This window comes from Gnatocerus cornutus, unplaced genomic scaffold (genome assembly GCF_029298725.1).
Source record: "Gnatocerus cornutus isolate USDA-ARS CGAHR unplaced genomic scaffold, icGnaCorn1.1 ctg00000023.1, whole genome shotgun sequence".
NCBI classification, from domain to species: Eukaryota; Metazoa; Arthropoda; class Insecta; order Coleoptera; family Tenebrionidae; genus Gnatocerus; species Gnatocerus cornutus.
The window spans coordinates 4,678,570-4,705,378 of NW_028275375.1; the positions used below are offsets into that span (position 1 = coordinate 4,678,570).

Below are 26,809 nucleotides of genomic sequence, written 5' to 3' on the forward strand. Positions count from 1 at the left end.
CTACTGGGCGCCGTTTTATCGATATTATCTGAGATAGTGTCGACAGATTTTGTACTTAATCAGTGGTAAAAAGAAAGATAAAGAAAACGGATAAGCAAATCTACATAATCCGACCTTGGCTCAAGTTCGTGCTGAGTACTGAGGCCCCTCATGGAGTAAACGATTACTGACAGATTTATTAATACATTTATCTATTGACAGAGATATGAGAATCTAAATCTGGCGGATTCACGTCGAGTGCGCGTTTCTTACAGAGCTTAAAAGTCGCAGATCAAAATTTATAATCTTTTCATTTTTTTTTTAATTGCTTTTCAAGTTTTTCTAATTTCTTCTGGATTCTCTTTAGATTCGATTTAACTATTCTTAGATCCTTAATTCTTGTTGCTTTTTAGACGTTTTCTTAGATTGTCTATATTTGCAAATTTTTCTCAAATTTTCTTTCGCGAGAATGAAGGCCGCAGCTAATCTAATCCAATTATTTTCTCCAAGCCTGCAAAAACGGAATAATGTAAAGCAGCGACTTTCAATTCCATCTAAGCACTTTTATTCCTGCACACCTACAATTTATCGATCCTATCAACCTTTTTACTTTCATCGATTTAATTTTCACATTGGCATCGCCACTTATTTCTCCCTGCGATATTAAAATTAATTACTCTCGCTCTTGCGGATGTCCTTCATTAGCACACCACACTGTATTTTCTTGAACCAGATCGGGTCAATCGACTTTTCCAGCGGCCTTGCACTGCACACTAGACTACATTTTTGATCGATGCAAGCGTTGAACAATTGGTTTTTTCAGTTACCGGATTCACGGCTGATAGCTCGGCCTTCCGCAGACCCAAAACGTGAACGCTGCATTGCAGGCTCCGCCAACACCGGAGGCTCTGATAAAGTTTATTTTTTATGTGATGGCGTGAAATTTAACAGAAATGCAATTTTTTTCCCAAACTAAGAAAAAAATTGTTCTCGCAACTTTCTATTTAGTCCTGTAAATTGGACAATTTTTGGGTAAAAACGTTGAAATTTTCGGGATTTACTAGTTGCGATCTCTGCATTAGACACACTAAATTTCAAATTTCTAGGTGCACAGGCAAAAATTAATAAAAACAATTTTTCAGAATCGGGAAGAGAAAAACATTTTTTTACAAAACTTTCTATTTAGTCCTGTAAATTGGACATTTTTCGGACAAGAAAGTCGAAATTTGGAGAATTTACTGCTTTAGGTCTTTGCATTAGCCACACCAAATTTCAAATTTCTAGCTGCATAGGGAGAAAATTAAAAAATAAAAAATTCTAGCATTAAGGAGAAAAGAAGAATTTTTCTCAAGAGTTTCGATTTAGTTCTGACATTTTTCGGGTGAAAAAGATGATATTTTCAGGATTTACTTGTTTCGATGTTAGCATTAATAACACGAAATTTCAAATTTTAGCTGCACAGGGAGAGAAATAAAAAAAAATTATTCCAGCATCAGGGAGAGAATGCCAATTTTTCCAAAAACTTTTTATTTAGTCCGGTAAATTCGACGTTTTTTGAGTAGCTAAACTTTCAAGATTTACTTGTGATCGTTGCATTAAACACACTAAATTTCAAATATCAAGCTGCACGAAAAAAAAAATAAAAAAATTAACAATTTCAGCATTATGGAGAAAATAGTAATTTTTCTCAAAACTTTCGATTTAATTCTGTAAAAAAGACAAAATTTTCAGGATTTACCAGTTTCGATGTTTGCATTAATCACACTAAATTTCAAATTTCTAGCTGCAAATTGAAAAAAATATATCCTAGCTTCAAGGAGAAAATACAATTTTTTTCAAAATTTTTTATTTAGGCCGGTAAATTCGACGTTTTTTGGGTAAAAAAGTCTAAATTTTCAAGATTTACTAGTTGTAATCTCTGCATTGAGCACACTAAATTTCAAATTTCTAGCTGCACAGTGAGAAAAATAAAAAAAATATTTCAGCATCAGGGAGAGAATCGCAATGTTTTCCAAAACTTTTTATTTAGTTCTGTAATTTGGACATTTTTTGGATAAAAAAGTCGAAATTTTCAGGATTGACTAGTTGTAATCTCTGCATTAAACACACCAAATTTCAAATTTCTAGCTGCACATATAAAGAAATAAAAAAAATATATTTTAGCATCAAGGAGAAAATACCAATTTCTCCAAAAACTTTTTATTTAGTCCGGTAAATTCGATATTTTTTGGGTAAAAAAGTCTAAATTTTCAAGATTTACTAGTTGTAATCTCTGCATTGAACACACTAAATTTCAAATTTCTAGCTGCACAGTGAGAAAAATAAAAAAAATATTTCAGCATCAGGGAGAAAATAGCAATTTTTTCCAAAACTTTTTATTTAGTTCTGTAATTTGGACATTTTTTGGATAAAAAAGTCGAAATTTTCAAGATTTACTAGTTGTGATCTCTGCATTAGACACACTAAATTTCAAATATCTAGCTACAAAGGAAAAAAATTAAAAATATAAAAAGTTTCAGCATTTGGGAGAAAATAGCAATTTTTCTCAAATCTTTCGATTTAGTCCTATAAATTGGACATTTTTTGGGTAAAAAAGGCGAAATTTTCAGGATTTACTATTTTCGATGTTTACATTAAACACACTAAATTTCAAATTTGTAGCTGCACAGGGAAAGAAATAAAAAAAATATATTCCAGCAACAGGGAGAAAATACCAATTTTTCCCATAACTTTTAATTTAGCCCTGTAATTTGGACATTTTTTGGGTAAAAACGTTGAAATTTTCGGGATTTACTAGTTGCGATCTCTGCATTAGACACACTAAATTTCAAATTTCTAGCTGCACAGGCAAAAAATTAAGAAAAACAATTTTTCAGAATCGGGGAGAGAATATCATTTTTTTCCAAAACTTTCTATTTAATCCTGTAAATTGGACATTTTTCGGACAAAAAAGTCGAAATTTGGAGAATTTACTGCTTTAGATCTTTGCATTAGCTACACCAAATTTCAAATTTCAAATTTCTAGCTGCACAGGGAGAAAAATAAAAAAAATATTTCAGCATCAGGGAGAAAATAGCAATTTTTTCCAAAACTTTTTATTTAGTTCTGTAATTTGGAAATTTTTTGGATAAAAAAGTCGAAATTTTCAAGATTTACTAGTTGTGATCTCTGCATTAGACACACTAAATTTCAAATATCGCTACAAAGGAAAAAAATTAAAAATATAAAAAGTTTCAGCATTTGGGAGAAAATAGCAATTTTTCTCAAAACTTTCGATTTAGTCCTATAAATTGGACATTTTTTGGGTAAAAAAGGCGAAATTTTCAGGATTTACTATTTTCGATGTTTACATTAAACACACTAAATTTCAAATTTGTAGCTGCACAGGGAAAGAAATAAAAAAAATATATTCCAGCAATAGGGAGAAAATACCAATTTTTCCCAAAACTTTTAATTTAGTCCTGTAATTTGGACATTTTTTGGGTAAAATTTTCAGGATTGACTAGTTGTGACATTAGACACACTAAATTTCAAATTTCTAGCTGCACAGGCAGGGAAAAAATAAAAAGAAATATTCCAGTATTTTGGGAGAGAATAGGAATTTTTCTCAAAACTGTCCATTTAGTCCTGTAAATTAGACATTTTTTGGGTAAAGAGGTCTAAATTTTCGGGATTTACTAATTGTGATCTCTCCATTAGACACACTAAATTTCAAATTTCTAGCTGCACAGGGAGAAAGTTAAAAAAGAAAAAATTCCAGCTTTAGAGAGAAAATAGCAATTTTTCTCAAAACTTTCGATTTAGTCCTGTAAATTGGACATTTTTTTGGTAAAAAAGACGAAATTTTCAGGATTTACTCGTTTTGATGTTTGCATTAATCACACTAAATTTCAAATTTCTAGCTGCACAGATAAAGAAATAAAAAATTATTTTAGCATCAGGGAATAAATACCAATTTTTCCAAAAACTTTTTATTTAGTCCGGTAAATTCGACGTTTTGTGAGTAAAAAAAGTCTTAATTTTTAAGATTTACTAGTTGTGATCTCTGCATTAGACACACTAAATTTCAAATATCTGGGTGCACAGGGACAAAAAGTAAAAAAAAATATTCCAGCTTCAGGGAGAGAATAGCAATTTTTTCCTAAACTTTCTATTTAGTCCTGTAATTTGGACATTTTTTAGGTAAAAAAGTCGAAATTTTCAGGATATACTGGTTGTAATCTCTGTATTAGACACACTAAATTTCAAATTTCTAGTTGGACAGGGAGAAAATAAAAAAAATATTCCAGTATTAGGAAGAGAATAGGAATTTTTCTCAAAACTATCCATTTAGTCTTGTAAATTAGACATTTTTTGGGTGAAAAAGTTAAAATGTTCAGGATTAACTAGTTTCGATCTCTCCATTAGACACACTAAATTTCAAATATCTAGCTGCTCAGGGAAAAAAATTAAAAATTTCAGCATTAGGGAGAAAATAGCAATTTTTCTCAAAACTTTCGATTTAGTCCTGTAAATTGGGCATTTTTTGGGTAAAAAAAGACGAAATTTTTAGGATTTACTAGTTTCAATGCTTGCATTAATTACCCCAAATTTCAAATTTCTAGATGCACAGATAAAGAAATAAAAAAAAATCCAGCATCAGGGAGAAAATACCAATTTTTCCAAAAAATTTTTATTTAGTCCGGTAAATCCAACGTTTTTTAAGAAAAAAGTCTAAATTTTTAGGAATTACTAGTTGCAATCTTTGCATTTGACACATCAAATTACAAAATTGTAGCTTTACAGGGAAGAATTTGAAAAAAAAAATTATTAAGGAGAAAATCGCAATTTTTCTCAAAACTGTCAATTTAGTCCGGTAAATTGGACATTTTTCGAGGAAAAAAGTCGAATTTTTCAGGATTTACTAGTTGCGATCTCTCCATTAGACACACTAAATTTCAAATATCTAGCTGCTCAGGGAAAAAAATTAAAAATTTCAGCATTAGGGAGAAAATAGCAATTTTTCTCAAAACTTTCGATTTAGTCCTGCAAATTGGGCATTTTTTGGGTAAAAAAAGACGAAATTTTTAGGATTTACTAGTTTCAATGCTTGCATTAATTACCCCAAATTTCAAATTTCTAGCTGCACAGATAAAGAAATAAAAAAAAATACAGCTTCAGGGAGAAAATACCAATTTTTCCAAAAATTTTTATTTAGTCCGGTAAATCCAACGTTTTTTAAGTAAAAAAGTCTTAATTTTTAGGAATTACTAGTTGCAATCTTTGCATTTGATACATCAAATTACAAAATTGTAGCTTTACAGGGAAGAATTTGAAAAAAAAAATTATTAAGGAGAAAATTGCAATTTTTCTCAAAACTGTCTATTTAGTCCGGTAAATTGGACATTTTTCGAGGAAAAAAGTCGAAATTTTCAGGATTTACTAGTTGCGATCTCTCCATTAGACACACTAAATTTCAAATATCTAGCTGCTCAGGGAAAAAAATTAAAAATTTCAGCATTAGGGAGAAAATAGCAATTTTTCTCAAAACTTTCGATTTAGTCCTGTAAATTGGGCATTTTTTGGGTAAAAAAAGACGAAATTTTTAGGATTTACTAGTTTCAATGCTTGCATTAATTACCCCAAATTTCAAATTTCTAGCTGCACATATAAAGAAATAAAAAAAATTACAGCATCAGGGAGAAAATACCAATTTTTCCAAAAAATTTTTATTTAGTCCGGTAAATCCAACGTTTTTTAAGTAAAAAAAGTCTTAATTTTTAGGAATTACTAGTTGCAATCTTTGCATTTGATACATCAAATTACAAAATTGTAGCTTTACAGGGAAGAATTTGAAAAAAAGAATTATTAAGGAGAAAATTGCAATTTTTCTCAAAACTGTCTATTTAGTCCGGTAAATTGGACATTTTTCGAGGAAAAAAGTCGAAATTTTCAGGATTTACTAGTTGCGATCTCTCCATTAGACACACTAAATTTCAAATATCTAGCTGCTCAGGGAAAAAAATTAAAAATTTCAGCATTAGGGAGAAAATAGCAATTTTTCTCAAAACTTTCGATTTAGTCCTGTAAATTGGGCATTTTTTGGGTAAAAAAAGACGAAATTTTTAGGATTTACTAGTTTCAATGCTTGCATTAATTACCCCAAATTTCAAATTTCTAGCTGCATAGATAAAGAAATAAAAAAAATACAGCTTCAGGGAGAAAATACCAATTTTTCCAAAAATTTTTATTTAGTCCGGTAAATCCAACGTTTTTTAAGAAAAAAGTCTAAATTTTTAGGAATTACTAGTTGCAATCTTTGCATTTGACACATCAAATTACAAAATTGTAGCTTTACAGGGAAGAATTTGAAAAAAAAAATTTATTAAGGAGAAAATCGCAATTTTTCTCGAAACTGTCAATTTAGTCCGGTAAATTGAACACTTTTCGAGAAAAAAAGTCGAAATTTTCAGGATTTACTAGTTGCGATCTCTCCATTAGACACACTAAATTTCAAATATCTAGCTGCTCAGGGAAAAAAATTAAAAATTTCAGCATTAGGGAGAAAATAGCAATTTTTCTCAAAACTTTCGATTTAGTCCTGTAAATTGGGCATTTTTTGGGTAAAAAAAGACGAAATTTTTAGGATTTACTAGTTTCAATGCTTGCATTAATTACCCCAAATTTCAAATTTCTAGCTGCACAGATAAAGAAATAAAAAAAATACAGCTTCAGGGAGAAAATACCAATTTTTCCAAAAATTTTTATTTAGTCCGGTAAATCCAACGTTTTTTAAGTAAAAAAGTCTAAATTTTTAGGAATTACTAGTTGCAATCTTTGCTTTTGACACATCAAATGACAAAATTGTAGCTTTACAGGGAAGAATTTGAAAAAAAAAATTTATTAAGGAGAAAATCGCAATTTTTCTCAAAACTGTCAATTTAGTCCGGTAAATTGAACACTTTTCGAGAAAAAAAGTCGAAATTTTCAGGATTTACTAGTTGCGATCTCTCCATTAGACACACTAAATTTCAAATATCTAGCTGCTCAGGGAAAAAAATTAAAAATTTCAGCATTAGGGAGAAAATAGCAATTTTTCTCAAAACTTTCGATTTAGTCCTGTAAATTGGGCATTTTTTGGGTAAAAAAAGACGAAATTTTTAGGATTTACTAGTTTCAATGCTTGCATTAATTACCCCAAATTTCAAATTTCTAGCTGCACAGATAAAGAAATAAAAAAAAATACAGCTTCAGGGAGAAAACACCAATTTTTCCAAAAAATTTTTATTTAGTCCGGTAAATCCAACGTTTTTTAAGAAAAAAGTCTAAATTTTTAGGAATTACTAGTTGCAATCTTTGCATTTGACACATCAAATTACAAAATTGTAGCTTTACAGGGAAGAATTTGAAAAAAAAAATTTATTAAGGAGAAAATCGCAATTTTTCTCAAAACTGTCAATTTAGTCCGGTAAATTGAACACTTTTCGAGAAAAAAAGTCGAAATTTTCAGGATTTACTAGTTGCGATCTCTCCATTAGACACACTAAATTTCAAATATCTAGCTGCTAAGGGAAAAAAATTAAAAATTTCAGCATTAGGGAGAAAATAGCAATTTTTCTCAAAACTTTCGATTTAGTCCTGTAAATTGGGCATTTTTTGGGTAAAAAAAGACGAAATTTTTAGGATTTACTAGTTTCAATGCTTGCATTAATTACCCCAAATTTCAAATTTCTAGCTGCACAGATAAAGAAATAAAAAAAAATACAGCTTCAGGGAGAAAACACCAATTTTTCCAAAAAATTTTTATTTAGTCCGGTAAATCCAACGTTTTTTAAGAAAAAAGTCTAAATTTTTAGGAATTACTAGTTGCAATCTTTGCATTTGACACATCAAATTACAAAATTGTAGCTTTACAGGGAAGAATTTGAAAAAAAAAATTTATTAAGGAGAAAATCGCAATTTTTCTCAAAACTGTCAATTTAGTCCGGTAAATTGAACACTTTTCGAGAAAAAAAGTCGAAATTTTCAGGATTTACTAGTTGCGATCTCTCCATTAGACACACTAAATTTCAAATATCTAGCTGCTCAGGGAAAAAAATTAAAAATTTCAGCATTAGGGAGAAAATAGCAATTTTTCTCAAAACTTTCGATTTAGTCCTGCAAATTGGGCATTTTTTGGGTAAAAAAAGACGAAATTTTTAGGATTTACTAGTTTCAATGCTTGCATTAATTACCCCAAATTTCAAATTTCTAGCTGCACAGATAAAGAAATAAAAAAAAATACAGCTTCAGGGAGAAAATACCAATTTTTCCAAAAAATTTTATTTAGTCCGGTAAATCCAACGTTTTTTAAGTAAAAAAGTCTTAATTTTTAGGAATTACTAGTTGCAATCTTTGCATTTGATACATCAAATTACAAAATTGTAGCTTTACAGGGAAGAATTTGAAAAAAAAAATTATTAAGGAGAAAATTGCAATTTTTCTCAAAACTGTCTATTTAGTCCGGTAAATTGGACATTTTTCGAGGAAAAAAGTCGAAATTTTCAGGATTTACTAGTTGCGATCTCTCCATTAGACACACTAAATTTCAAATATCTAGCTGCTCAGGGAAAAAAATTAAAAATTTCAGCATTAGGGAGAAAATAGCAATTTTTCTCAAAACTTTCGATTTAGTCCTGTAAATTGGGCATTTTTTGGGTAAAAAAAGACGAAATTTTTAGGATTTACTAGTTTCAATGCTTGCATTAATTACCCCAAATTTCAAATTTCTAGCTGCACAGATAAAGAAATAAAAAAAAATACAGCTTCAGGGAGAAAACACCAATTTTTCCAAAAAATTTTTATTTAGTCCGGTAAATCCAACGTTTTTTAAGAAAAAAGTCTAAATTTTTAGGAATTACTAGTTGCAATCTTTGCATTTGACACATCAAATTACAAAATTGTAGCTTTACAGGGAAGAATTTGAAAAAAAAAATTTATTAAGGAGAAAATCGCAATTTTTCTCAAAACTGTCAATTTAGTCCGGTAAATTGAACACTTTTCGAGAAAAAAAGTCGAAATTTTCAGGATTTACTAGTTGCGATCTCTCCATTAGACACACTAAATTTCAAATATCTAGCTGCTAAGGGAAAAAAATTAAAAATTTCAGCATTAGGGAGAAAATAGCAATTTTTCTCAAAACTTTCGATTTAGTCCTGTAAATTGGGCATTTTTTGGGTAAAAAAAGACGAAATTTTTAGGATTTACTAGTTTCAATGCTTGCATTAATTACCCCAAATTTCAAATTTCTAGCTGCACAGATAAAGAAATAAAAAAAATCAGCTTCAGGGAGAAAACACCAATTTTTCCAAAAAATTTTTATTTAGTCCGGTAAATCCAACGTTTTTTAAGAAAAAAGTCTAAATTTTTAGGAATTACTAGTTGCAATCTTTGCATTTGACACATCAAATTACAAAATTGTAGCTTTACAGGGAAGAATTTGAAAAAAAAAATTTATTAAGGAGAAAATCGCAATTTTTCTCAAAACTGTCAATTTAGTCCGGTAAATTGAACACTTTTCGAGAAAAAAAGTCGAAATTTTCAGGATTTACTAGTTGCGATCTCTCCATTAGACACACTAAATTTCAAATATCTAGCTGCTCAGGGAAAAAAATTAAAAATTTCAGCATTAGGGAGAAAATAGCAATTTTTCTCAAAACTTTCGATTTAGTCCTGTAAATTGGGCATTTTTTGGGTAAAAAAAGACGAAATTTTTAGGATTTACTAGTTTCAATGCTTGCATTAATTACCCCAAATTTCAAATTTCTAGCTGCACAGATAAAGAAATAAAAAAAATACAGCTTCAGGGAGAAAATACCAATTTTTCCAAAAATTTTTATTTAGTCCGGTAAATCCAACGTTTTTTAAGTAAAAAAGTCTAAATTTTTAGGAATTACTAGTTGCAATCTTTGCTTTTGACACATCAAATGACAAAATTGTAGCTTTACAGGGAAGAATTTGAAAAAAAAAATTATTAAGGAGAAAATCGCAATTTTTCTCAAAACTGTCTATTTAGTCCGGTAAATTGAACATTTTTCGAGAAAAAAAGTTGAAATTTTCAGGATTTACTAGTTGCGATCTCTGCACTTGACACACTAAATTACAAAATTGTAGCTGCACGGGGAAAAAATCTAAAAAAAAATATCTCTAGGATTAGGACGATGGCAATTTTTCCACAAAACTTTATATTTAGACTAGTAAATTGACTAGTTTTGGGGTTCCAACTGTATCTTTCAAATTATGAATTACATCGACGTGAAGGACGCTCCAAATCCAAAAAGAAAAGCGCTCGCTCATCAGAAAACCCAACTATATGCTCTTATTGATTTTCATCTCATTAAACCGGCGCCGAAACCGGCAGAGCTTCGGATCAATTCGTCGTGTTTACATGTGCGGACGCCGTTCCCAACGTCGTGTTTAATTGTTGTAGAATTGAACGTGAAAGGTGCAGAAACCGGTAAAACGTTTAATTAATTACACCAATTGTGCAAATCTGCAAGTACAAATCTCTCGGTGCAACAATTAATTAATAAAAAACCCGCGCGGTCGAGCGGTGCAACAAAATGAACACAAAAACCGGACAATGACTGATGGAGACTGGAGCATCGACGATTTGTCCAAATCTGAGGACATTTCCGGGCACCGGAGCATCCCGGATATCGTGGAAAGTCCCAATTTTAACGATGCTTACACTGCCTGGCGTAAGTGCAGAGTTTCTCTTCAAACGGCAATAAATGCCTCGATATGCAGATTAACATCTAACTGTTAACCGGCAATATCAAATCTTAACTGTCACGATTTTTTCTCTTATTACAGTACTAGTTTACATAAAATAGCATTTGCAGTCGCACGGTTTCCAGCTGAACTGGTATTTCCGTTGATTTCTCGCGAATTCAAGCCGCAGAAAAACTTCTATTGTGTGTTTATCGAAATCGGGGCATCACACAATTAAGATTTCATTCGAAATTTTGACGTTTGTAGGTTATGTTGTGGACAAACGACCAATCACACGCTCGCATTGGCGTCGGATTTTTTTGCGCGCGACTGTAATGTCGCACTTTTAATTACATAATGAAATTTTTATAGAGTGATGTCATTAGCATGATTGTCATTCACGCCCCGCTTCTACATTATATTAGCTGCTATTTACGGCCGTATGATTGCCCTAATAGGATAAACATTAAACAATAAAGAGAACTGCCTGGAAGTGATGATGAGCGTAAACTTTGTAACTAAATATTTTGCTTGCAGCTGTTAACTTGCTGTTTACTGCACTAACAACACGTTTGTTATGACTGAAAAAGATAAAATTGTTATTGGGAGGCTTTGAAGTTCGAAGTGGGTTGGTAGCACTGAAAAGTTGTAGACAACGTGTATTTACAACATGAAATTGTAAAGTTGTAATTACATACGAGGAAATACGCCGCATGTCATTCTATGCACTGTAATTTACTTTCAGTTTTCTATTGAGTTTAATTAGACGTTTGCCAGGTCTGCAAACTTGACGTGGTATTGATCTTTCTTTGAATAATTGAAAAAGGGGGCCCCCAGTGTGGCATGTCGGGACTCGGCCCTGTAAAGGGGTGAATACAGCGACGAGTGTCAGAAAGGATTAAGGTCGTTTGAGGCCCTAAAAGATGGTTGATTTTCCTTCAACAAATTTTTATAAAAATTTGTGAAATTCTAGTTTTATCCTAATAATAAAAATTTGTAAATTCGTATCTTTTGTCGTGGAATTGTGACATTTGGCGTAATTAAGAAGCACATCAAGACAATTAATGTCCCAAAGTTTTTTGAGATAACAATTTCTAAAATTTGTACCTTTTGTGGTAGAATTTTGACATTTGGCACAATTAACGACCACATTAAGACAATTAACTTCTGAAAGTTTTATTTCGATAGATTTGAAATTACCCAAGTTACGAATTTTTACAAAAACTTTAAAATTGAAGTTTCGTATTAGAGATAAAAAATTTCTAAAATTTGTGTCTTTTGTCGTAAAATTTCGAAATTTGGCGTAATTAACAAGCACAGTAAGACAATTTATATCCGAAAGTGTCATTTATAGAATTGAAATTACCAGAGTTACAAATTTTTACAAAAATTTTGAAAATTTAAGTTTTGTGTCAAATATAAAAATTTACTTAAATTTGTTTCTTTTGTCGAAGAATTTTGACATTTGGTATAATTAACGAGCACAGTAAGGCAAGGAATGTCCTAAAGTTGCATTTCCATAGAGTTGAAATTACTGAAGTTGCAAATTTTTATAAAAATTTTGAAAATTTTCGTTTCGTCTTAAAAATAAAAATTTCTAAAATTTTTATCTTTTATAGTAGAATTTTGGCATTTGGCTAGTCAGTAAGCAATTCAAGACCGTTGACCATCTCAAATTTCATTTCTATCGAGTTAAGATTACCAGAGTTACGAATTTTTCCAAAAATTTTGGAAATTTAAGTTTTTTCTCGAGGATAAAAATTTCTAAAATTGGTGTCTTTTGTCGTCGAGTTTTGACATTTGGCCCAAGTAACAAACACATTAAGAAAATTAAAGCCTTAAAGTTTCATTTCCAGAGTTACAAACTTTTACAAAGACGACAATTTTTTTTTAATGATAAAAATTTCTAAAATTTGTACCTTTTGTGGTAGAATTTCGACATTTGGCGTAGTTAATGAGCACATTAAGACAAATGTCCGAAAGTTTCATTTCGATAGAGTTGAAATGACCAGAGTTTCGAATTTTTACAAAAATTTTGAAAATTTTAGTTTCGTCTTAAAAAATAAAAATTTGTAAGTATTTCATTTTTTGTCGTAAAATTTTGACATTTGGCATATTTAACAAGCACATCTAGGCAATTCATGCCCTGAGGCTTCATTTATATAGAGTTAAAATTACCAGGGTTACGATTTTTTATAAAAAAATTGAAAATTCAAGTTGCGTCTTCAAGATAAAAATTTCTAAAATGTATATCTTTTGTCGTAAAATTTTGACATTTGGCATATTGAAGGAGCACATTAAGGCAATTAATGTCCGAGAGTTTCATTTCTATAGAGGTAAAATTACCAAAGTTACAAATTTTTACAAAAATTTTGAAAATTCTAGTTTTGTCTTCAAGATAAAAATTTGTATCTTTTGTCGTGAAATTTTGACATTTGTCATAATTAACGAGCACATCAAAACAATAAATATCCTAAAAATTCATTTCTGTAGAGTTAAAATTACTAGAGTTACAAAGTTTTACAAAAATTTGGAAAATTCTAGTTTCGTCTTCAAGATGAAAATTTCTAAAATGTGTATCTTTTGTCGTAAAATTTTGACATTTGGCATAATTAACAAGCACATTAAAACAATGAATATCCTAGAATTTCATTTCAGTAGAGTTAAAATTATTAGTCACAAATTTTTACAAAAATTTTTAAAATTCTAGTTTCGTCTTCAAGATAAAAATTTCTAAAATTTGGATCTTTTCTCGTAGAATTTTGACATTTGGCATATTAAACGCACATTAGGGCAGTTAATGTCCGAAAATTTCATTTCGATAGAGGTAAAATTACCCAAGTTACAAATTTTTACAAAAATTTTGAAAATTCTAGTTTCGTCTTCAAGATAAAAATTTCTAAAATGTGTATCTTTTGTCGTAAAATTTTGACATTTGGCATAATTAGCTAGCACATCTAGGCAATTAATATCCTGAAATTTCATTTATAGAGTTAAAATTATTAGAGTTACGAATTTTTATAAAAAAATTGAATATTCAAGTTTAGTCTTCAAGATAAAAATTTCTAATATTTGTATCTTTTGTCGTAAAATTTTGATATTTGGCATAATTAACAAGCACTTCAAAACAATAAATATCCTAAAAATTCATTTCTGTAGAGTTAAAATTACTAGAGTTACAAAGTTTTACAAAAATTTGGAAAATTCTAGTTTCGTCTTAAAGATAAAAATTTCTAAATTTTGTATCTTTAGTCGTAAAATTTTAAAATTTGGCATAATTAACAAGCCCATCTAGGCAATTAATGTCCTGCAATTTCATTTCTAAAGAGTTAAATTTATCAGAATTACGAATTTTTATAAAAAATTTGAATATTCAAGTTTCGTATTCAAGATAAAAATTTCTAATATTTGTATCGTTTGTCATAGAGCTTTGACATTTCACATAATTAACAAGCACATTAAGACAATGAATGTAGGAAAGTTTCATTTCTATAGAGTTAAAATTACCAGAGTTACAAATTTTTACAAAAATTTTGAAAATTCTAGTTTCGTCTTCAAGATGAAAATTTCTAAAATTTGTATCTTTTGTCGTAAAATTTTGACATTTGGCATAATTAACAAGCACATTAAAACAATGAATATCCTAGAATTTCATTTCAGTAGAGTAAAAATTACCAGAGTTACAAAGTTTTACAAAAATTTTAAAAATTGTAGTTTCGTCTTCAAGATGAAAATTTCTAATATTTGTAGCGTTTGTTGTAAAATTTTGACATTTGATAATTAACAAGCACATTAAAACAATGAAAATCCCAGAATTTCATTTCAGTAGAGTTAAAATTACCAGAGTTACAAAGTTTTACAAAAATTTTAAAAATTCTAGTTTCGTCTTCAAGATAAAAATTTCTAATATTTGTATCGTTTGTCATAGAGCTTTGACATTTCGCATAATTAACGAGCACATTAGGACAATTATTGTCCGGAAGTTTCATTTCTATAGAGGTAAAATTACCAGAGTTACAAATTTTTACAAAAATTTTGAAAATTCTAGTTTCGTCTTCAAGATAAAAATTTGTATCTTTTGTCGTAAAATTTTGACATTTGGCATAATTAGCTAGCACATCTAGGCAATTAATGTCCAGAAATTTCATTTCTATAGAGTTAAAATTATTAGAGTTACGAATTTTTATAAAAAAATTGAATATTCAAGTTTCGTCTTCAAGATAAAAATTTCTAATATTTGTATCTTTTGTCCTAAAATTTTGATATTTGGCATAATAAACGAGCACATTAAGACAATGAATGTCCGAAAGTTTCATTTCTATAGAGTTCAAATTATCAGAGTTACAAATTTTAACAAAAATTTTGATTGTTTGATTGTCATAAAGTGTAAAGCATCCTTTCGGAATTTCATTATTATTGTCACTTTTGACAGTATTCATAAACATTTGCAGGTAAAATTGACAGTAAAGCATGGACTACACTCAATTTTTCAAAATGTCAATAAAATGATGTTCAAAATTTACACCACTTTTTTAAAATCCACTTATTACTGTCAAAAGTTCACTTTGACAAGTATTTTTTTATTCAAGGTCACCATCTTAATAGATTTGGTAATTTGAAGTTGACAAGGTTGGCATCATTGTCCCCCAAAATATGACATTTGTCAATTTTGTCGCTTTGTCGTAGAATTTTGACATTTAGCATAGTCAATAAGCAAGAGCATTGGCTACCGCAAACTTCAGTTCTAGAGTTAAAATTACCAGAGTTGCGAATTTTTCCAAAAATTTTGAAAATTTAAGTTTTATTTTAATGATAAAAACTTATAAAATTTGTTGCTTTTGTCGTAGAATTTTGACATTTGGCATAATTAATGAGTACATTAAGACAATTAACGTCCTAATGTGTCATTTATAGAGTCAAAATTACGGCAGGTACAAATTTTTACAAAAATTTTGAAAATTTAAGTTTTATTTTAAGTTTTTATTTAAGTTTCATTTCTATAGAGTTGAAATTACCAAAGTTACAAATTTTTCCAAAAATTTTGAAAATTTAAGTTTTGTATCAAGGAAAAAAATTTCCAAAATTTCTGTCTTTTGTCGTGGAATTTTGACATTTGGCATAATTAACAAGCACATCCAGACCATTTCATTTTTATAGAGTTGAAATTACCAGTTACAATTTTTTTTTCGTCTTAATAACAAATTTCCCTTGAACTTTGGTTTTATAAATTCATTTTTATGCTGTTAGTTTTTTATTATTTATTTTATTGTTGATTTTCTGGGCATTTGGTTATTTTTCGCGGGCTCAGTCTGAACTGTATGCAGCCAACTATACACCCCGCGAGCGCATTGCGAAAACCATTTCCCCAGTAAACAATTTTTATTGTATTCATATTCGAACCAAATATCTGGTTCACGACCTTTATAATATCAAGCGTTTTGATGATTACTTCGTATCAGTCAAAATGCCTGTTTTCAAGCAGTTAACACGCTCCCACCTCATTTCTCATTTTCCCCAATGAGCCTCTATAAATCGGCCCTAGAAAACGTGCACCTTGTCAAAGTGTACAGTAAGTCCCTTTACCCCCACCGCACCAATCTAACCCCCTCGTTTCTTTCCAGATGAAATGCTGGAGGCAGAAAGCCGTGGGGTCGCTGGCCGCCTCGCGGACCTCGAACGCAAAGTCCTCGAGCAATCCGACGAACTCATGTGTCTGAAAGCCACCCTCGCCGAAGCCCTCCGCCGAGTCAGCCAACTTGAAGGTACAAAACTCAACCACCAGGTGGTGTCCTCCCCTATTCGCAACGGAATCAAAGACAACGTCCGTTTGCGGTCGCCACAGTACACCAAAGCTTCTTTGGACGTGAACCGGAGGAGTTACGGTGGCTCGAATTTACCACAAAGAAGAGCCGTCCATTATCAGTCAACGGGAAGTCTTCACAGCGACAGTCATAGTTCGAGTAGCGTGTCTCCGGTGCCGTCGCCGTCGCCGAGAGCGACGCCCTTGCCGAAGAAGAGCACGCCGAGTCCGGTGGCTAATGGGGGTGGTGGCAGTAGTTTACACAAGAGGTGGAGTTCCACGGGGGATTTCCACCAAAATGCGAGTTCTCCGAGTGGGATGCACTCTAAGTGAGTTGGGGGTGAGGGGTTGGTTTTTTTTATGTTTGTTTTGGTTTGTTTTTTAGGTTTTCGGCAAAGTCTTTTTTAAATTTGTATAACACAAGGAATAGTTTTCCTGCAGCAAATTATAAGCATGGGTACGTTTTTTTTTATTTTTTTTTTTTTGTTTTTTAACAGTTGCATGATGGGCAGTGGGTGGTTGAATGATCCATTGAGTTTATTTAAATGAGTGGAGTGCGAGGATGAGGTGTTTTATTATAATGTGGGAGGATTTTCAATGGTTTGCTAACAGGTCTCGCGTAACAAAAGCAAATATTATATCATCGTTCTTTTTCTGGTATTATCGCGTGAAACTGTTGCGTAAATCGTAATGAGTTTTATTTCAAAACAACAAAAAAAACGGCAAAGAAAATTAAAGACGATCAGAAGAATACAATAAAAATGTTTGTCATTTTAATTACAGATAGTCTAGGGACTAAACAATTAAAAGATTGAACACAAAAAGAGAATCAAAAGGTTCATAGAAACTTGCGAAACTCTAAATAAAATTTTCGGAAAATTCAGAGATCAAATAAAATCCAAGACGAATCTAGAAAGAAGTTTAAGGAAAAATCTAAAGGATCTGGGGAGAATTTAAGGAATCTAGGGCAAATTTAGAGATTCTAGACTCTTTTATTTAAAAATTTATTATTACAACGAAACAAACATTTTCAGGGGCAATTTTAGATTTTTTATAAAAATTCGTAACTTTGGAAATTTCAACTCTACAAAAACGAAATTTGAGGCAGTTAAAGGTCTTGATTTACTTATTAATTGATCCAAATTACACAATTCTACGACCACAGAGACGATTTTTGGAAATTTTTATTTTTTGGACAACCCTTGAATTTTCAAAATTTTTATAAAAATTTGTAACTTTGCTAATTTCAACTCTACAGAAGTGAAATTTTCCACCATTAATTGTCTTGATGTGCCTGTCAATTAATTCAAATGTCAAAATTCTACGACAAAAGATACAAATTTTAGAAATTTTTATCTTTAAGGCGAAACTAGAATTTTCAGTTTTTATAAAAATTTGTAACTTCACTAATTTATACTCTATAAAAATGAAACTTTTGGACATTAATTGTCGTGATTTGTTTATTAATTATGTCAAATGTCAAAATTTTACGACAAAAGAGACAAATTTTAGAAATGTTTATCTTTAAGACAAAACTGAAATTTTCAAAATTTTTGTAAAAATTTGTAACTTTGGTAATTTTAATTCGATCGAATTGAAACTTTCGGACATCAATTGTCTTAATGTGCTCCTTAATTATGCCAAATGTTACAAAGTTTCAAAGATTCGAAATTTTTATCCTTGAGACAAAACTTGAATTTTCAAAATTTTTGGGAGAATTCGTAACTCTGGTAATTTTAACTCTATAGAAATGAAATTAGAGGTGGCTAATACTCTTGAATTGTTTATTGACTATGCCAAATGTCCAAATTTTACGACAAAAGACACAAATTTTAGAAATTTTTATCTTGAAGACGAAACTTAAATTTTTAAAATATTTGGAAAATTTGTAACTCTGGTAGTTTTAACTCTATAGAAATGGCATTTGGGATGGTCAATGGTCTTAAATTGCTTATTGAGTATGCCAAGTGTCAAAATTCTTCGACAACAGATACCAATTTCAGAAATTTTTGTCTTTAAGACGAAACTGGAATTTTCAAAATTTTTATAAAAATTCGTAATTCAAGTATTTTTAACTCTATAAAAATGAAATTTTATTACATTAATTATCTTGTTGTGCTCGTTAATTATGCCAAGTGCCAAATTTTAGAAATTTTTATCTTGAAGGCGAAACTAGAATTTTCAAAGTTTTTATAAAAATTTGTAACTTTACTAATTTATACTCTATAGAAATGAAACTTTTGGACATTAATTGTCGTGATTTGTTTGTTAATTATGTCAAATGTCAAAATTTTACGACAAAAGAGACAAATTTTAGAAATGTTTATCTTTAAGACAAAATTGAAATTTTCAAAATTTTTGTAAAAATTTGTAACTTTGGTAATTTTAATTCGATCGAATTGAAACTTTCGGACATCAATTGTCTTAATGTGCTCCTTAATTATGCCAAATGTTACAAAGTTTCAAAGATTCGAAATTTTTATCCTTGAGACAAAACTTGAATTTTCAAAATTTTTGGGAGAATTCGTAACTCTGGTAATTTTAACTCTATAGAAATGAAATTAGAGGTGGCTAATACTCTTGAATTGTTTATTGACTATGCCAAATGTCCAAATTTTACGACAAAAGACACAAATTTTAGAAATTTTTATCTTGAAGACGAAACTTAAATTTTTAAAATATTTGGAAAATTTGTAACTCTGGTAGTTTTAACTCGATAGAAATGGCATTTGGGATGGTCAATGGTCTTAAATTGCTTATTGACTATGCCAAGTGTCAAAATTCTACGACAACAGATACCAATTTCAGAAATTTTTGACTTTAAGACGAAACTGGAATTTTCAAAATTTTTGTAAAAATTCGTAATTCAAGTATTTTTAACTCTATAAAAATGAAATTTTATTACATTAATTATCTTGTGCTCGTTAATTATGCCAAGTGCCAAATTTTAGAAATTTTTATCTTGAAGGCGAAACTAGAATTTTCAAAGTTTTTATAAAAATTTGTAACTTTACTAATTTATACTCTATAGAAATGAAACTTTTGGACATTAATTGTCGTGATTTGTTTGTTAATTATGTCAAATGTCAAAATTTTACGACAAAAGAGACAAATTTTAGAAATGTTTATCTTTAAGACAAAATTGAAATTTTCAAAATTTTTGTAAAAATTTGTAACTTTGGTAATTTTAATTCGATCGAATTGAAACTTTCGGACATCAATTGTCTTAATGTGCTCCTTAATTATGCCAAATGTTACAAAGTTTCAAAGATTCGAAATTTTTATCCTTGAGACAAAACTTGAATTTTCAAAATTTTTGGGAGAATTCGTAACTCTGGTAATTTTAACTCTATAGAAATGAAATTAGAGGTAGCTAATACTCTTGAATTGTTTATTGACTATGCCAAATGTCAAAATTTTACGACAAAAGACACAAATTTTAGAAATTTTTATCTTGAAGACGAAACTTAAATTTTTAAAATTTTTGGAAAATTTGTAACTCTGGTAGTTTTAACTCTATAGAAATGGCATTTGGGATGGTTAATGGTCTTAAATTGCTTATTGACTATGCCAAATGTCAAAATTCTACGACAACAGATATCAATTTCAGAAATTTTTGACTTTAAGACGAAACTGGAATTTTCAAAATTTTTGTAAAAATTCGTAATTCAAGTATTTTTAACTCTATAAAAATGAAATTTTATTACATTAATTATCTTGTTGTGCTCGTTAATTATGCCAAGTGCCAAATTTTAGAAATTTTTATCTTGAAGGCGAAACTAGAATTTTCAAAGTTTTTATAAAAATTTGTAACTTTACTAATTTATACTCTATAAAAATGAAACTTTTGGACATTAACTGTCGTGATTTGTTTATTAATTATGTCAAATGTCAAAATTTTACGACAAAAGAGACAAATTTTAGAAATGTTTATCTTTAAGACAAAACTGAAATTTTCAAAATTTTTGTAAAAATTTGTAACCTTGGTAATTTTAATTCGATCGAATTGAAATTTTCGGACATCAATTGTCTTAATGCGCTCCTTAATTATGCCAAATGTTACAAAGTTTCAAAGATTCGAAATTTTTATCCTTGAGACACAACTTGAATTTTCAAAATTTTTGGGAGAATTCGTAACTCTGGTAATTTTAACTCTATAGAAATGAAATTAGAGGTGGCTAATACTCTTGAATTGTTTATTGACTATGCCAAATGTCAAAATTTTACGACAAAAGACACAAATTTTAGAAATTTTTATCTTGAAGACTTAACTTAAATTTTTAAAATTTTTGGAAAATTTGTAACTCTGGTAGTTTTAACTCTATAGAAATGGCATTTGGGATGGTTAATGGTCTTAAATTGCTTATTGACTATGCCAAATGTCAAAATTCTACGACAACAGATACCAATTTCAGAAATTTTTGACTTTAAGACGAAACTGGAATTTTCAAAAATTTTGTAAAAATTCGTAATTCAAGTATTTTTAACTCTATAAAAATGAAATTTTATTACATGAATTATCTTGTTGTGCTCGTTAATTATGCCAAGTGCCAAATTTTAGAAATTTTTATCTTGAAGACGAAACTAGAATTTTCAAAGTTTTTATAAAAATTTGTAACTTTACTAATTTATACTCTATAGAAATGAAACTTTTGGACATTAATTGCCGTGATTTGTTTATTAATTATGTCAAATGTCAAAATTTTACGACAAAAGAGACAAATTTTAGAAATGTTTATCTTTAAGACAAAACTGAAATTTCCAAAATTTTTGTAAAAATTTGTAACCTTGGTAATTTTAATTCGATCGAATTGAAACTTTCGGACATCAATTGTCTTAATGTGCTCCTTAATTATGCCAAATGTTACAAAGTTTCAAAGATTCGAAATTTTTATCCTTGAGACACAACTTGAATTTTCAAAATTTTTGGGAGAATTCGTAACTCTGGTAATTTAAACTCTATAGAAATGAAATTAGAGGTGGCTAATACTCTTGAATTGTTTATTGACTATGCCAAATATCAAAATTTTACGACAAAAGACACAAATTTTAGAAATTTTTATCTTGAAGACGAAACTTAAATTTTTAAAATATTTGGAAAATTTGTAACTCTGGTAGTTTTAACGCTATAGAAATGGCATTTGGGATGGTCAATGATCTTAAATTGCTTATTGACTATGCCAAATGTCAAAATTCTACGACAACAGATACCAATTTCAGAAATTTTTGTCTTTAAGACGAAACTGGAATTTTCAAAATTTTTATAAAAATTCGTAATTCAAGTATTTTTAACTCTATAAAAATGAAATTTTAGGACATTAATTATCTTGTTGTGCTCGTTAATTATGCCAAGTGCCAAATTTTAGAAATTTTTATCTTGAAGGCGAAACTATAATTTTCAAAGTTTTTAAAAAAATTTGTAACTTTACTAATTTATACTCTATAGAAATGAAACTTTTGGACATTAATTGTCGTGATTTGTTTGTTAATTATGTCAAATGTCAAAATTTTACGACAAAAGAGACAAATTTTAGAAATGTTTATCTTTAAGACAAAACAGAAATTTTCAAAATTTTTGTAAAAATTTGTAACCTTGGTAATTTTAATTCGATCGAATTGAAATTTTCGGACATCAATTGTCTTAATGTGCTCCTTAATTATGCCAAATGTTACAAAGTTTCAAAGATTCGAAATTTTTATCCTTGAGACACAACTTGAATTTTCAAAATTTTTGGGAGAATTCGTAACTCTGGTAATTTTAACTCTATAGAAATGAAATTAGAGGTGGCTAATACTCTTGAATTGTTTATTGACTATGCCAAATGTCAAAATTTTACGACAAAAGACACAAATTTTAGAAATTTTTATCTTGAAGACGAAACTTAAATTTTTAAAATATTTGGAAAATTTGTAACTCTGGTAGTTTTAACGCTATAGAAATGGCATTTGGGATGGTCAATGGTCTTAAATTGCTTATTGACTATGCCAAGTGTCAAAATTCTACGACAACAGATACCAATTTCAGAAATTTTTGTCTTTAAGACGAAACTGGAATTTTCAAAATTTTTGTAAAAATTCGTAATTCAAGTATTTTTAACTCTATAAAAATGAAATTTTATTACATTAATTATCTTGTTGTGCTCGTTAATTATGCCAAGTGCCAAATTTTAGAAATTTTTATCTTGAAGGCGAAACTAGAATTTTCAGTTTTTATAAAAATTTGTAACTTTACTAATTTATTCTCTATAGAAATGAAACTTTTGGACATTAATTGTCGTGATTTGTTTGTTAATTATGTCAAATGTCAAAATTTTACGACAAAAGAGAAAATTTTTAGAAATGTTTATCTTTAAGACAAAACTGAAATTTCCAAAATTTTTGTAAAAATTTGTAACCTTGGTAATTTTAATTCGATCGAATTGAAACTTTCGGACATCAATTGTCTTAATGTGCTCCTTAATTATGCCAAATGTTACAAAGTTTCAAAGATTCGAAATTTTTATCCTTGAGACACAACTTGAATTTTCAAAATTTTTGGGAGAATTCGTAACTCTGGTAATTTTAACTCTATAGAAATGAAATTAGAGGTGGCTAATACTCTTGAATTGTTTATTGACTATGCCAAATGTCAAAATTTTACGACAAAAGACACAAATTTTAGAAATTTTTATCTCGAAGACGAAACTTAAATTTTTAAAATATTTGGAAAATTTGTAACTCTGGTAGTTTTAACGCTATAGAAATGGCATTTGGGATGGTCAATGGTCTTAAATTGCTTATTGACTATGCCAAGTGTCAAAATTCTACGACAACAGATACCAATTTCAGAAATTTTTGTCTTTAAGACGAAACTGGAATTTTCAAAATTTTTGTAAAAATTCGTAATTCAAGTATTTTTAACTCTATAAAAATGAAATTTTATTACATTAATTATCTTGTTGTGCTCGTTAATTATGCCAAGTGCCAAATTTTAGAAATTTTTATCTTGAAGGCGAAACTAGAATTTTCAGTTTTTATAAAAATTTGTAACTTTACTAATTTATACTCTATAGAAATGAAACTTTTGGACATTAATTGTCGTGACTTGTTTGTTAATTATGTCAAATGTCAAAATTTTACGACAAAAGAGACAAATTTTAGAAATGTTTATCTTTAAGACAAAATTGAAATTTTCAAAATTTTTGTAAAAATTTGTAACTTTGGTAATTTTAATTCGATCGAATTGAAACTTTCGGACATCAATTGTCTTAATGTGCTCCTTAATTATGCCAAATGTTACAAAGTTTCAAAGATTCGAAATTTTTATCCTTGAGACAAAACTTGAATTTTCAAAATTTTTGGGAGAATTCGTAACTCTGGTAATTTTAACTCTATAGAAATGAAATTAGAGGTGGCTAATACTCTTGAATTGTTTATTGACTATACCAAATTTCAAAATTTTACGACAACAGATACCAATTTCAGAAATTTTCGTCTTTAAGACGAAACTGGAATTTTCAAAATTTTTGTAAAAATTCGTAATTCAAGTATTTTTATTTCTATAGAAATGAAATTTTAGGACATTAATTATCTTGTTGTGCTGCTTAATTATGCCAAATGCCAAATTTTAGAAATTTTTGTCTGTAAGACGAAACTAGAATTTTCAGTTTTTATAAAAATTTGTAACTTTACTAATTTATACTCTATAAAAATGAAACTTTTGGACATTAATTGTCGTGATTTGTTTGTTAATTATGTCAAATGTCAAAATTTTTCGACAAAAGAGACAAATTTTAGAAATGTTTATCTTTAAGACAAAACTGAAATTTTCAAAATTTTTGTAAAAATTTGTAACTTTGGTAATTTTAATTCGATCGAATTGAAACTTTCGGACATCAATTGTCTTAATGTGCTCCTTAATTACGCCAAATGTTACAAAGTATCAAAGATGCAATTTTTTTTCCTTGAGACACAACTTGATTTTTCAAAATTCGTAACTCTGGTAATTTTAACTCTATAGAAATGATATTAGAGGTGGCTAATACTCTTGAATTGCTTATTGACTATGCCAAATGTCAAAAGTCTACGACAAAAAATGCAAATTTTAGAAATTTTTGTCTTTAAGACGCAACTTAAATTTTTAAACTTTTTGTAAAAATTTGTAAATTCAGTAATTGTCATTCTATAAAAATTAAATTTGAAGTGGTTAATGATTTAATGATCTTGAAGTGTCATCAACAATCTCAAATGTTAAAAGTCTGCGATATTTTACAAATTTAAGACGAAGCTGGAATTTTCACAATTTTTATAAAAATTGGTAAACTAGGTAATTTTATCTCTATAGAATTGAAACTTAGGACAGTAATTGCCTAAATGTGTTTGTTAATTTTCCTAAATTTCAAAATTCAGTGATAAAAGACACAAATTTTAGAAATTTTTATCTTTAAGACTTCAATTTTCAAAAGTAAAAAATCGTAACTCTGGAACTTTTAACTCTATAGAAATAAAACTTTAGGACACAAATTGTCTTAGTGTGTTCGTTAATTATCCCAAAAGTCAAAATTCTACGACAAAAGATACAATTTTTAGAAATTTTTATGTTTACGACGTAACTTAAATTTTTAAAATTTTGGTAAAAACTTGTAACTCTGGTAATTTCAACTCTATCTAAATGAAATTTTAAGGGGTTAGTGCCCTTGGTTTGCTTATTAACTATGTCAAATGACCAAAAAGAATCAAATTTTTAAGCGGCCTAATATGCGCCCAGGGCCACAACCGACCTGAATCCGCCTCTGTTTATTCTAACAAGTCATGCCATACCAGTTTTTAATAACAATTATCCACATCATCACATCAATGTCCACCACACATGGCAATTTCACTCGACCTTTCCGTCGTCAAAAAAGCGATCCGAATTTAGCCGTTTTTGCGATAATTCCTTATCTCAAAACCCGAGCCGCAATCAGTCTATAATAAACCAACCGACCGTTTGTTTATTTATGAATTCGCTGCTAAAAATAACATTGTAAAACTTATTGACACATTGCAACTCAGTGGTGGTGGTAATTCTCACTCCTCGCAATCCAATTAGAAAAATTGCTGTCGAATTGCTGCTTCATCATAGCGTTTTGCGGTATAATGCGGTAATACATGGTCGCCCATTCGTATCGACGACATTTCGTCAGTGAACGTGTGACGGTGGCGGCGACATGTCAGGGTACTTTTTCCACCAACTCCCAGTGGTTTCATCCCTTAAATTCTCGTTTTTTTCCAGAACTAAAGAAGCCACTTTCAACGAGGAAGAGAAGACGGTCAAGATTTTCCTCCGCGGCCGCCCCTTGATCCTCTACGCCCCCACTGAACTGGGGGATGGCTATGACCTCACCAAAGTCACAACAGCACCACCTCAGAAACTCAAGTTGGATTGGGTGTACGGCTACCGGGGGCGAGATTGCCGCTCCAACTTATTTTATCTCCCAACTGGAGAAATGGTGTACTTCGTGGCGGCCGTCGTCGTGTTGTACAACGTGGAGGAGCAGAGTCAAAGACATTATTTGGGGCACACGGACGATGTGAAGAGTTTGGCCGTGCATCCGAACAAGATGCTGGTGGCCACGGGGCAGTGCGCTGGACATGAGCGAAGGGTAATTCTTGAGCAATTGATTTCACAATTATCGGGAGTATTGATGTTTTATTACGCCACGGAAACAACAATTTTGTGGTTTTATCTAAGGAAATTCGTTGTTTCGAAACGGCGAACTTCTCAATTATTTACGCTTAGTCGCAAGGTCAGCGTGAAGACTTCACTTCACTTGTTTAATTCATTAGTGTGCAGGTGCATACTGAAATGGTGAAGTCCACATTCCTGGAGGATTCGAAGTTTCGAGTTATGTTGGCAGCCCTGCTCGTTTTTTACGTTTTTTGATTTTTTTTTCGAATTTCGAGATATTCTGACATTTTGAAATTTTGTGCCACTTCACCCGAGCGCGGATTGCGGAATTTTCCCAACAAGGACGCTCAGTAGGCCTCCATTGCTTTCAGAAATTTTTATCTTAAAGACGAAACTTGAAATTACAAAATTTTTGGAAAAATTCATAACTCTGGTAATTTTAACTCTATAAATGAAATTTTAGGACATTAATTGTCTTGATGTGCTTGTTAATTACGTCAAATGTCAAAATTCTACGACAAAAGAAACAAATTTTAGAAATTTTTATCTTGAAGACGAAACTTGGGTATTCAAAATTTTTGGAAAAATTCGTAATTCTGGTAATTTCAACTCTATAGAAATGAAATTTGAGGTGGCTAATGCTCTTGAAT

General features: G+C 29.8%; 1 protein-coding gene across 5 annotated transcripts in view; it reads left to right on the forward strand.

Moving 5' to 3' along the window:
- The window catches only part of LOC148166507 (echinoderm microtubule-associated protein-like 2), a 47,798-nt gene that overhangs the window by 15,359 nt on the left and 5,630 nt on the right, over nt 1-26,809 (forward strand). For 2 of the 5 annotated variants that reach the window (XM_088048933.1, XM_088048934.1), the window contains exons 1-4: nt 10,362-10,697; nt 16,332-16,839; nt 16,896-16,967; nt 25,764-26,133. In XM_088048933.1, coding sequence (XP_087905059.1) covers nt 10,580-10,697; nt 16,332-16,839; nt 16,896-16,967; nt 25,764-26,133 — 1,068 coding nt within the window. In that variant the 5' untranslated portion in view covers nt 10,362-10,579. Of the gene's footprint in view, nt 1-10,361; nt 10,698-16,151; nt 16,280-16,331; nt 16,840-16,895; nt 16,968-25,763; nt 26,134-26,809 lie in introns of those variants that run through there. The other 3 variants (XM_088048935.1, XM_088048938.1, XM_088048937.1) reach the window with 3 other exon arrangements.